Source organism: Bacillus rossius, chromosome 1, assembly GCF_032445375.1.
Source record: "Bacillus rossius redtenbacheri isolate Brsri chromosome 1, Brsri_v3, whole genome shotgun sequence".
Taxonomy (NCBI): Eukaryota; Metazoa; Arthropoda; class Insecta; order Phasmatodea; family Bacillidae; genus Bacillus; species Bacillus rossius.
This window is the reverse complement of record NC_086330.1, coordinates 119,326,971-119,338,557: the sequence shown is the minus strand read 5'-3', so window position 1 is coordinate 119,338,557 and position 11,587 is coordinate 119,326,971. Positions and strand designations below refer to the sequence as shown.

Below are 11,587 nucleotides of genomic sequence, written 5' to 3'. Positions count from 1 at the left end.
GCTGAACCAATTTCCTTGTGGGTTCAGAATGATCCTTTGGATGTAACAGGCTTCAATTCTATGTAGTTTCAAGTGGGGTATCAAACTCACCCCAACACATGGGGTGAGTTTGATCCACCACATATTATTTTTTTAGGTAATATTAAAAAAATAAAAAATGCTTTTCAGAACATCACACTATGTCAGTGAAATATCTACGTAACCATAACATTTTTATATTGGTTTTTAAAAAAATACTAAAACAAATATGACCCCAAAAGCATAGCAAACATATCAAACTCACCCCATGTTACGGTACACATTTTACATTCATTATTGAAAAATTTTATGAAACTTTAAACTGTACAATTTATTAATGTAAATAAATACATCAATTTTAGAAGCTGAATTTACATAAAAATTAAATATCACATTTCTTCTGTATTGCAAACTAAAAGCATTGAGGTATTGAAACTAACAAGTAAAAATGACAGTCACTGTATTTTACCTCAGAGTGCCATGTAATTTAAGCAATCGCACACACCACTACAAAATGTCTATTTTCACTGTCACACTTTATTGTTCATGGGTAGGCAATATTAACAAATCCATTGCGCCAAGTTACGCTGACTACTCAGCAGGTTCAAATGTGTAATGCACCACTCCTGGGGTCGGATACTGTCTAGGAAGCTGAAACATAAATAAATAAAAAATAATAAACTTTAAAACAAATATACATCTTTGGGAAAATTAAAAAGTTTTTATGATTCAGAAGGTTTTTCCCTTACAGCAGAATATGTTAATTGTGAGATTTCACACGTTTGGGGCCATGACATCCGTGGTGTTAGCTAATTGAAGTTTATATGTACTGCAGCTATACTGCTTGAGTTCATACTCAAGCTGTTAGAAAAGTATTAGAACTGTCAGCACATTTCTCCACACTTGAAATTCACCCACTCCCACCCTCTCAAGCAACTGCTGTGGGGATATTTAATTTTTGACAGTTCAGGCAATAATAGTCGGGGGGGGGAACAAAAAAAAACAGCTGTAATTTTTCACACAAGCGCACAGGCATTATGAGCAGAAACGAACTCTACTTTTACAACACTGTTGAAGATCAAGTGAGAGATTTTTACTAGGTAGGTTTTCTGTGAAAATTTAAATTTTGTTAACTGGATATTCTTATAACAATGAACAGAATAACCATTTATAGTATGAAATTTTTATAAGTAAACAAATTACTGTCAAAATGTGTTTCTTTTTTGAGACACTAGGTTGTGTTAGCATCTAAAGAACATGGTCGTCCTTCCACGACTAGTTTCTCACCGAATACAGTTTTAACATAAAAGCACTAAGGATCTTTTAGTATGTAGCATATATTCGATAACATATTATCGCAATCATGAAATACATGTAGCAACTGCCCTAGCATGGACAGATACCATCACCATGTTTGTATGCCTAATCCATGATAATGTAGTTATACTTTATACACACCACAGGCCGGAATGACTTTCTGTCTTCAAAGAAGTAGTAGGTGCCCATCAGTCCTCCCATCACTGCCAAGAACACGCCCAGATGGGTCCAAACAGAATACCTCGGGCGCTCGTTGATGTAGAAGCGATCTTCTCCATACATGTCGGCTTCCACATGGAGCTAAACACACCCAACAGAGAGCTGAAGGTCAAAAACAAGCATTTGATCTTTCATAGGGTCACACCAAGTTCTGAACAGATGACAAGGCCCTCCAAGATTATAATGCTGAAAATTACTTGGGTATTAACTAGCTGCTCATAAATTTGAGACTATCTTATGTACTCTTAATTAATTAATGTAAATATGTTACCAGGAATATGTAGTTGACAACTTACTGGTTCATTGAAATTCCTCTTGTGCTCTGGAAAGTCCCAGGGATAGTATGGGTCCTTTGATTCCGCTGCGATATCAGGCAACTTGGGGTAGTCTCCATGGCCTAGACCATCATCTGGATAGGGTTCATATTCTTCTGGCAACAGCCCATACTTCTTGGCGGCAGCTTCTCTTTCTTCCTTAGTGACAGGGTACGGGCCCGGTTTCCAGTCTTTGTTCCAGTCTGCAAAATTCATTCATTTAAATTATTTATTAAGAACTCCAAACAATAAAACCATCATAAAGTATGTAATAGGTAAATAAGACAAAAGGTCTAGGTTACAAACTTGGAATGACTAACCACCCAGCCATCCGATAATCATTAAATTCATAACCGTCTAAAACTACAGGAATAAAACTTACGATTGCGAAATACTTGATATACAGGAGAAGCATTTAACTTGAAAATTCTTGAACCTTGTAAGGCTCTCGTCAGTGCTGCCATTTTCATTCCATAGAATAATTAAAATAAAAGTGAACCCAACATTTAAGCAATATGATGTTCCTTTTAATAAAACAAATAACTTAATTTTTTTTTATTAATAAAATGAAAGTCATTGTTTCTTAAAAAGCGAGTTTAAAATACTACGTTCATGCAGTGTAACACTATAAACACTTTATTTGAATTAAATAACTAATGTTCAGTAATAACGGTTGTGAATTACATTTTTAGTAATATTCAGTAACCATAAAAAATTTTTTTTCACCATATTTAAACTTCTAATTTTTTTAAATAAAATATTACCATCCATGATACAAGAAAAAAAAAAAAAAAGCCAATCAACAAATAAATAACAAGTGTCGAGTTGTTGTCACTCCCGCTGCCTGATTATGTTTAGAATAAATATTGAATTGAAAATTATCTCATGATAATTGTAACAAAGAAGTTAAAAGAGGGGGGATTGGGGGTTCAACCCCATGCCTGCAGGCAGGAGTGCGTCGTTAGTTTAAACAACCTGGGCTGTTCAGGCCACCCAGGACGCCTTGAAATAAACGGAAAATGACTGAGAAAACACTGTACTTTATTACTGCTTGATACACTTGCTTGTCTAACACCTGGCCGAGTCTGTCGTCAGACCGTCGCTTCACGATCGGTTTAACACTGATGTTGCGCGCGAACAGGTTAGGCTGTAAACACGTGTATAAAGTTCTATCCCCAGGCCGACACTGACAAAACTAAGGCTGTGGCGAATTACTGCAGAACTGATAGGTTGCAACTATATTTATATTGTAATTGAAGTTAAACATAAAATGGCAAAAATATACGATCAAAAGTTTTTAAACATGAGTGCAATCTAACCTACTACAATACGAATATTTCAGCTTTCGCATAAGCATGGCTAGATGAAAATTATACTAGAGTCACAATAGCTCCTTAAAGGTTGATAAAGTTCTTATTACCAGGGTATTTGCAAATACATATATTACACAGTCAAAGTTAACTAAATCGAAAACACGTTTATTAAAGTGTTAGTACACCATGACACTAAAGGCCTGCCAGAAGCCCTAATCAAACGACGATGAACTGGCGTCGAAGCCTAGAGAAATGTGTAAGACTCAAGTCTGCTGCCCGAGTACTTTGAACATTAAATTTACGTAAAATGCCGAAATATCCCTGTTGGGATTTAAATGATTAAATGAAAGGCCACACGTAAGAATGTACGGCTAAGTGGGGTCGCGCGCAGAGCTCATTGTAAAAGATTAGGTAAACTTACGACTATGGCAATGAACTGGAAAAGTGGCGTGAAAGCTGTAGGCTCTGCATTCAGAAAGCGACCGACCCCTGTGAGCTCCCGGTGACAACTGGCGCTAGAGCACCGCGTGACCTCGCGCCAAGATGCGTGTAGCACGGGAAAACAGCCACGACCAGTTTTGAACTTAGTTGTTAAATTTTATGATATTACATTGACGCCGCCGTCGGTGCTCCCTCTGAGAGCACTGGCCGTTATGTGTCTCTCAATGCCTAAATCAGTGCCAGTGCTACGAACATGCCCGCGCGTGTAGCATAGTGCAGGGGTGAGCAGTGCCTCGAATGGCATGACGTAAGTCACGGCTGGCTGTGTACACGAAGCGCTCGGCCGGGTGTGGCAATGCACAAAAGGGGACTCAGTGCATATGCAATTTAAATAACAAACACAAACTAAAACTTTTAATATGTCAAATATTTCTTAATAATTAATTAAGGAAGTTGTAAACTCTTTTCATTCACAAAACTGGCCAGCATCATCTTCCCGCGCTCCGTAGCTTCCCGCGGATTTTCCCTCCCCTCCCTAGACGGGTTGCCAGGGAGAATCGTCAGTAGCCTCCCAGCACTCACCAGGGCCGGCAGTCCTGCGCACATGGAGCCTCCAACCTTTCGCGCCAGAATCAGCATGTAGCTTCAATAGGTAATATTTCTAAATCTACTTTCATCAGCTCCATGGTCGGCCCTAACACGGCCGTATGACGTGTCGTACGGTCCGTCAATAAAATGTGTGACTTGACTACAAGTCGTTTCCGTGTGCTACGTAAATCTTAGTGTTTTTAGGCAGCCCGCCGAGGTGTCTACGCTTCATGCCATTATCACTCCATCCGGAGAACTTAAACATTGCCCACGTGGGGCAGCATTACGCCTAACGCGAAACCAAACTTTATAACGCATCTAATATTGGGACGTGCCGCGGTCGCGGGTGAGTTACCATGTCAGGTACCACCTCACCAGTACCCAGCTTAATGTGGCCCACGCCACCATGAGGACGAGCCTCGATTATCACGTAATTCCCCTGAACGGAGGGACTAGTATCATCCCAAGCTCCAGAAATTCTTGTAGTAAACTTTATTGCCAGATTTCAGTGTTAGTGTTAGTGTTCGCCATCAACCATGCGTAAGTGTCAATTTTAGTGTTTTGTGTAATTTCTCGATAAGTAACTAGTGAACTCTGTATAACGCACCGTCCAGACTACCACGTCCTAATCACTGAATTCACCGTGCCTTAATCGTCGTTGCCATCGCTCTCAGGATAGCCTGCGCCCCTCGATGTGGTAGTCTCCCGGAATACCGCCAGACACTAACCAGTACCGCCAATCGAGGGCCGTGTGAGCGGAGATGAGGTCGACGATGATACGGCCAGTCACGTGAAAGTGTATTGTACAAGGTGACGTACTGTAACGTGTGATGCAGCAATAAAACCAGTTACGTTCACGTGTATTTTTCAATAGTTACGGTGTCCTGGGTGGCCATGACAGCCCGGGGGGCCCTTTGTAGATGCGTCCCTGCCTGCAGCCACGAGTCAAAGAACTCCGCCCTCGAGACCAAATTCTAGTTAACGTAATAAAATTATAATAATTTCAAGACAGGCAACAGGGACAGGGTCAACATGATTATTTTACAATTGCACATAATTCTCATTATACTTCAGTATCTTTTAATTGTTATTATTTTGGTTTCTAAAAAGAGGAATTACTTATTTAGTTACACACTAGCGCATTGCCACACCCAGCTGGGCGCTTTGGTCGACTTGCTGTTCGTCAGGGCGCACTTCAACTCACACGGCGGACAACATGCACGGGCGTGTTCGTTTCACTTATGAGTAAGTGTTGTTGGGACATAACGGTCAGTGCGACCCAGAGGGAGCACTGGCGGCTGGCGTCAGAGTTATGGCGTAACATATAACACCCAACCACACAGTTACCATTATAAAATTACAGTGATGGCAAAAAAACCATTCCCTAAAATACTGCCGCTAGGGACACGGGCGTACACATGCCTATAGTTTCTATTACTTACTGTACACCGTACATCGAACATGTTATTTGTAATGTCAATGTAAAGTGTAATTTTTATATAAAAATAATGTTAGTATTTCATGTGTATTTCTTAAGAGTATTTCCTTATGAATATAAGCTAGGAAACAGTAGTCTTCACTGATAAAGAAGTTAAGCGATTAAACAATTAATTTATTGTATATAACTTTAGCCACAAACATTATATCATTCTGGGGCTGAAGATCCACTGCAAAAAAAAGTTGGTATGACACATAAAACTAATCGGGCGAACCCCGGACATTTTACGGGCCTTAAGCAAGCCAGCATCCACTAGGCCTCTGCTGGATTTGAAATGCAATCCGCGAGTGATGGTTTTTGGTGTCCCTGTGTGTGGCTAAATTTGACAGAATTCGAACTATATGCAAGAAATGGACCTCCTTTATTTTTGAGGAAGGCAATTCGAATCAGACAAGGGGAACAATATAACCCCCCCCCCCCCTCCACAATTCAACATTTTAGCATTTCGAATGACTAACTTCCTATCTTTCACCTTTGTTACTCCAGCTTTCTCTTTTCGCGCGAATCTCTCACCCCCCCCCCCCTAATCTAAAACACTACGATATCGGCTTTGAAGCAGTCGGTTGACTTTATCTCGAAACAAAGTTTCCCACGCACCCATGTTGTAGCGGAATGGTTGCACACACATATCATGGCGAAACAGTTGCGCACAGCACCGCCAACTGCATCCTCGACCCACTACAAAATGCATGTGACATCGTCCGACCGAAGGCCACCCCAAAGCCCGACCTGCAACCGCCAGTATCCGACCCCGCTAACGGAATGCACCCCTAGTCATGGCCCAACCGAGTCAGGCGAGCCCCTGAGGACCAGGTAGAACCAAGGGCCATGCATAATTTATCAAACACCTAGACCCCAATTCATTAAAAATCAAACCTAATTTAATAGTTACGCCAGTTTTTATTAAAAACCCCCGCCCAAGGAAAGTGCGACGCAGGAGTGCCCGAGTCACTTACGTGTGAAATTACGTTAATATGTTTGTGAGTGTCTCCCTTGCAGCCTTCAGCCTTAATTAATTATAGTGTTGTGTTAACGTAGATATTACCTCCCTGTTTTTATGTGTGACTAGCCACTAGAGCAGTCAGCAAGTGACGAACAGTCTCTGGTGTGACTTTTAATATTTAAACTTAATTTACATAATTTTACTAACCCTAATTATTAAAGAGTATCTGTAAATCAGATTAGTTATAAATAATTAATGTGTAAATTTAGAGCTGCTCCCAGCTTCTTGTTATTAAAATAATTTCCGAATAACGGAACTTTAGCAACTTTGGCGCGAGAGAATGCTGAGACCTTCCCTCGCGCGAAGAGCAAACGCCAGTACCGAGCGACTCGCTGACCGGGGCGGACGTGCATTTCACGGGGAGTCATCCCCCTTTGTCACCACTGAACATTATTGCTGGTAACTATAGTCATTTAAACCAAATCTTTTTTCGTTGCGTTAACTCCCAGTGCGTCCCTGGTCCTTTTATGGTGTAGGGCCTAAGCCAGCCGCTTAACTATAAACTCCCCGCACTAGACATTACGCAGGACAGTTCACCATACGGCACGGGCCGACCCCCGCTACAAGTGACTTTTTGTTAACCGTCGAGTGCACAGGCACCAACGACAGCTACGCATAGAACTTGCATCTAATTTAACTGCGGACCGCGGACCACACAGGTGGACCCGGGTGCTGCCACATTCGCAATTTTCGGGGTGGCCGTCTCCAATCAACCTCCCCCTTAACCTCGACTGGTGTGAAGGCTTAAATTAGTGACAGTGCATCAGAGCACTCAGTGTTAATTCAATGTAATTTCGTAGGGTAATTCAATGTACGTCGTGAAAGTGTAAACGGCAATTGTAACTATTCGAGCCAATTAAACGTCCACTCCGCACACTCCGTGCGCGACGTGTCACCGACAGTACAAAATCCGAATCCGTGTATGTTATTGTGTTGAGCCTCCCTACCCCAGCCAGGAATCAGCGTGTTATGCTGCACAGGGCCTGTGCCATGTTAACAGCCAGGGATCCACCAACCACAAACTTCACCGATGGTCCTAGCGGGCCACGCAGGGGCAACACACCCACAGAACCTAAATTTGGTTAGATGCAGAACTAGCCTGGCGCCCTCCCTGAACACATTTCACTAAGAACCAGTTTTCCCGCTAGGACCCACGCACGGTCTCGAACACGAGAACCCGGACGACGGCACATCTGCACATGATGACAACCACGTAACGTTAATGAGTAACATTAACATTTTAATAGGTGCATTACAGTTATGTTATACTTGTGTCTCTGTGCACTAATACTAAAAATCGAGCTGTGCAAATTGGAACTCATTAGATTACAACTGAGAAATAAACTGCGATCAGGTGTGGAAGGAGAAGTTTGCTGTGGAACTGATACTACTTCTGACACCTATGGCGACCACATGACACAATAAGCTGACCGACACCCCATCTGTGGTGTGCACGAATGCATGAAAAACCACACCACAGACTAGTTACACAGCTGAGAACTGGCAATGTGTACCGATCCAGCAAACATTCTCACTCTACACACTGCACTGAGCTCGAGCCATCTACACTACCTGAATTTAGCAGGCTGGCATACAAATGTCCAAACTTGTGGATGTCATGCTATAGAGTAGCGGATCCAGGATTAACTTCTGGGTGGGGCACCGGTAGTCTGTACCTATTATAATACCAGTTTATTACTATATAAGTCGTACTATACAGTGTATATTTTTATTTTTTTAAGGGGAGGCATGTGCACCCATTCCCCCCCCCCACCCCCCAACCTAAAACTGACCTGCTACGAAGTACCGGCCAACGAATAGGCAGAACGGACGAGTTACCTTTTGCGATGCAGCGCTCGGCATTAATAGAGCATCTGGGATCGCTTCGGCATGCTATGGCCAGAGTTCATGGCAACATTTTACACACTGTTTCAGCACTGGACAGTCCATGGTCCATTGTACCACACTGCTTACACTACTATGTTTCTGAGGGCTTAGCTGCAGCCATTCCTAAGGTTCTGCTATCCGGCAACAATGGAAGAATATCTGCAGCAAGATGAAGCAACTGAGGCAAACCTACAGAAAGTGTGGCAATGGAACCCATCAGTCGCGGGCCACCTGAGTACCGCAAGGTGCTTATCCAAATCTACCTCAGAAAACACAGGGAGCCCGTGATCCTGCTGAAATGCATGCAACTTCTACTATAACCATCCATGTTAATACCAGAGCTGTTTCGCCGCTATACACGTCCGTTTATCGCAGGAGTTAGGACTCCTCTTGGCATGCTTTAAGCTATAACATTCACTGACAAAATGATTCTTTAAACATGCTAATCAAGCGCAGTAAAGGAAACCTTAGTGGGGACTCTATGAATCAGTTATAGGCCATCCCGCACTACTGCTGCAAAAGTTTAACAGTGTGACAAAGCCACCAACTCTCTAGCTTTTTATCTAAATGGTTCCAACCAATATTTGATTTTTTTATATGCCACTTTCTTCACAGTATCGCTGATGTCGCTTTGTTTCATACTTCTAGCATTAACTTAAAAATGCTTTCGATTTATTTGCTAACATCTATGATCCGGCAAGCAGACTATCGGTCCGTGAGAAGCCTAAGGCCCTTCGTTCACCGAGGAAACCAATCGTAGACGACTGGTTGCGAGCGATCGATTTCTGTGATTGGTTTCGTGCTTCCTCGTTCACCAAGGAAATATATTTGGGAATATTTGCGAACATGTCTTTTTCAGAAGAGGATGTAATTAGTGGATATTTGTACATACGAATCAAGAAACGGAAACGATTTTGGGTACACCCAGATTATGCAAAACAGCACTAAAGAGATGGTACAAAATTGCTAGTGAATTTTAAGATCCTGTAATGTTCAAACAAACATACAAGATGAGCAGGGAAACTTTTCACGTGCTTGAAGGGCTCGTAGCCCCTTTCATTACATATAAGAATACCAACTACAGAGAAGCAGTTGGAATTTCAGAAAGGCTGCTGATAACATTAAGATAACAAATTTGTTGTCATTTATTATCGTACAAAATATTGTTGCTGTATTAAATAGATGTTAAGGCATTAGTGACAGATAATATAATAAGATTATCAGGTCTATTGTAATGGTTGACTCTGGAAAGAAAATCATTAAAAAAGTCCCATATTTGCAGAGAAAAATATTTTGTCCGCACATTTTAATGGCAGAAATTCTTGTTTTTATGCTGAACTTTCAACATTTTCGGCGTAGCCGCGACGCGTGAGGTGCTGGCGCAGGCGGACGCCGCCTCGGTCGATGCGTGGGCAGCTGGGCCGGGAGGCGGCGCCGCGGCGCATGGAGTGTCGGCGCAGGCGGACGCCGCCTCGGTCACTGCGTGGGCAGCTGGGCCGGGAGGTGGCGCTGCGGCGCATGCGGTGTCGGCGCAGGCGGACGCCGCCTCGGTCGCTGCGTGGGCAGCTGGTCAGGGAGGCGGCGCCGCGACGCGTGAGGTGCGAGGCGGCGCCGCGACGCGTGAGGTGCTGGCGCAGGCGGACGCCGCCTCGGTCGCTGCGTGGACAGCTGGGCCGGGAGGCGGTGCCGCGGCGCATGAGGTGTCGGCGCAGGCGGACGCTACCTCGGTCGCTGCGTGGGCAGCTGGTCCGGGAGGCGGCGCGAGGAACCTCCGGAGACTCACACCACGCCGCGCTGGCGGAGAAGGGGCCGGCCCCGCCACGCCAGGTGCCGGGTGACAGAAGTCGCGGGGGACAACTCCGAATACCCCGCCAGAGTGACCCCTGACCCCGAACCCATCATATCCGACCCAGACGAGGACGAAGAGGAATCGCCCCCGAGCCCGACCAGAGGTGGTTGGGGGCACGCGGCCTCCCTTTCCGACGCAACTTGCCGTGTCACCGTCACACAACCGCGCGAGGAGGGGGCTGGACATCCCCTTCGGACACGACGCAGACCAGCGAGGCTGCGGGATTTCGTCCTGAACACCACCCAAGGGCGGAGCTCACCCAGCCCGGCGCTGATACCCGAGCGGGAACGCCAGCCCTACGGACGGCAAGGCCCGATGAGCCCGGAGGAAGCTGGCCCACGAGAGCGCCCCCGACGGGAGCGCCGACCCCCGGCCCACATGGCCGAGTACATCCTGGGCAGTCTCGTCACGCCGCCCCACACATCACGCGCCGCGGCGCCGCCTCCCGGCCCAGCTGCCCACACAGCGACCGAGGCGGCGTCCGCCTACGCCGACACCTCACGCGCTGTGGCGCCGCCTCCCGGCCCAGCTGCCCACGCAGCGACCGAGGCGGCGTCCCCCTGCGCCGACACTCCATGCGCCGCTGCGCCGCCTCCCGGCCCAGCTGCCCACGCAGCGACCGAGGCGGCGTCCGCCTGCGCCGACAACACACGGGTCGCGGCGCCGCCTCCTGGCCCAGCTGCCCACGCAGCGACCGAGGCGGCGTCCGCCTGCGCCGACACTCCATGCGCCACGGCGCCGCCTCCCGGCCCATCTGCCCACGCAGCGACCGAGGCGGCGTCCGCCTGCGCCTACATGTCATGCGCCGCCGGCGCTAAGGCGCCACGCGCTATGGGATCGCGTGTCGAAGTGTGCCGGCTGAGCTAGGGGGTCGTCTTACCGTGGGAGCGGGAACACGGGGCGGAGACGGGCTTCCACTGGGGGTGGCATTTGACGTCGTACCGACCATGGCCTTTAAGCCCGTGCTCCGCACCGCCAGTACCGTATCCCGTTTTCGGAGCGCGCCCCTTGCCCAGCCGGATTGAGTCAGGCGAGCGCCCCGGCCGTGACCCCAATAGACAACAAACCTCATTAACAGTCACCGCGGCCACTGGCCTTAATTAAAATGCCCGTGACTATGATCGTGACAGATTAGAAGAA

General features: G+C 46.0%; 1 protein-coding gene across 1 annotated transcript; it reads right to left on the bottom strand.

The window, feature by feature from the left end:
* Positions 1 to 323: 323 nt before the first annotated feature.
* LOC134543225 (NADH dehydrogenase [ubiquinone] 1 beta subcomplex subunit 8, mitochondrial) lies at positions 324 to 2,959 on the bottom strand. Its single transcript, XM_063388131.1, has 4 exons — positions 2,251 to 2,959; positions 1,851 to 2,071; positions 1,477 to 1,635; positions 324 to 669 (listed from the first exon to the last, which is right to left on the bottom strand). The coding sequence occupies exons 1-4, from the start codon at positions 2,336 to 2,338 to the stop codon at positions 610 to 612; spliced, it is 528 nt and encodes a 175-aa protein (XP_063244201.1). The 5' UTR covers positions 2,339 to 2,959; the 3' UTR covers positions 324 to 609.
* Between the last annotated feature and the right edge of the window lie 8,628 nt (positions 2,960 to 11,587).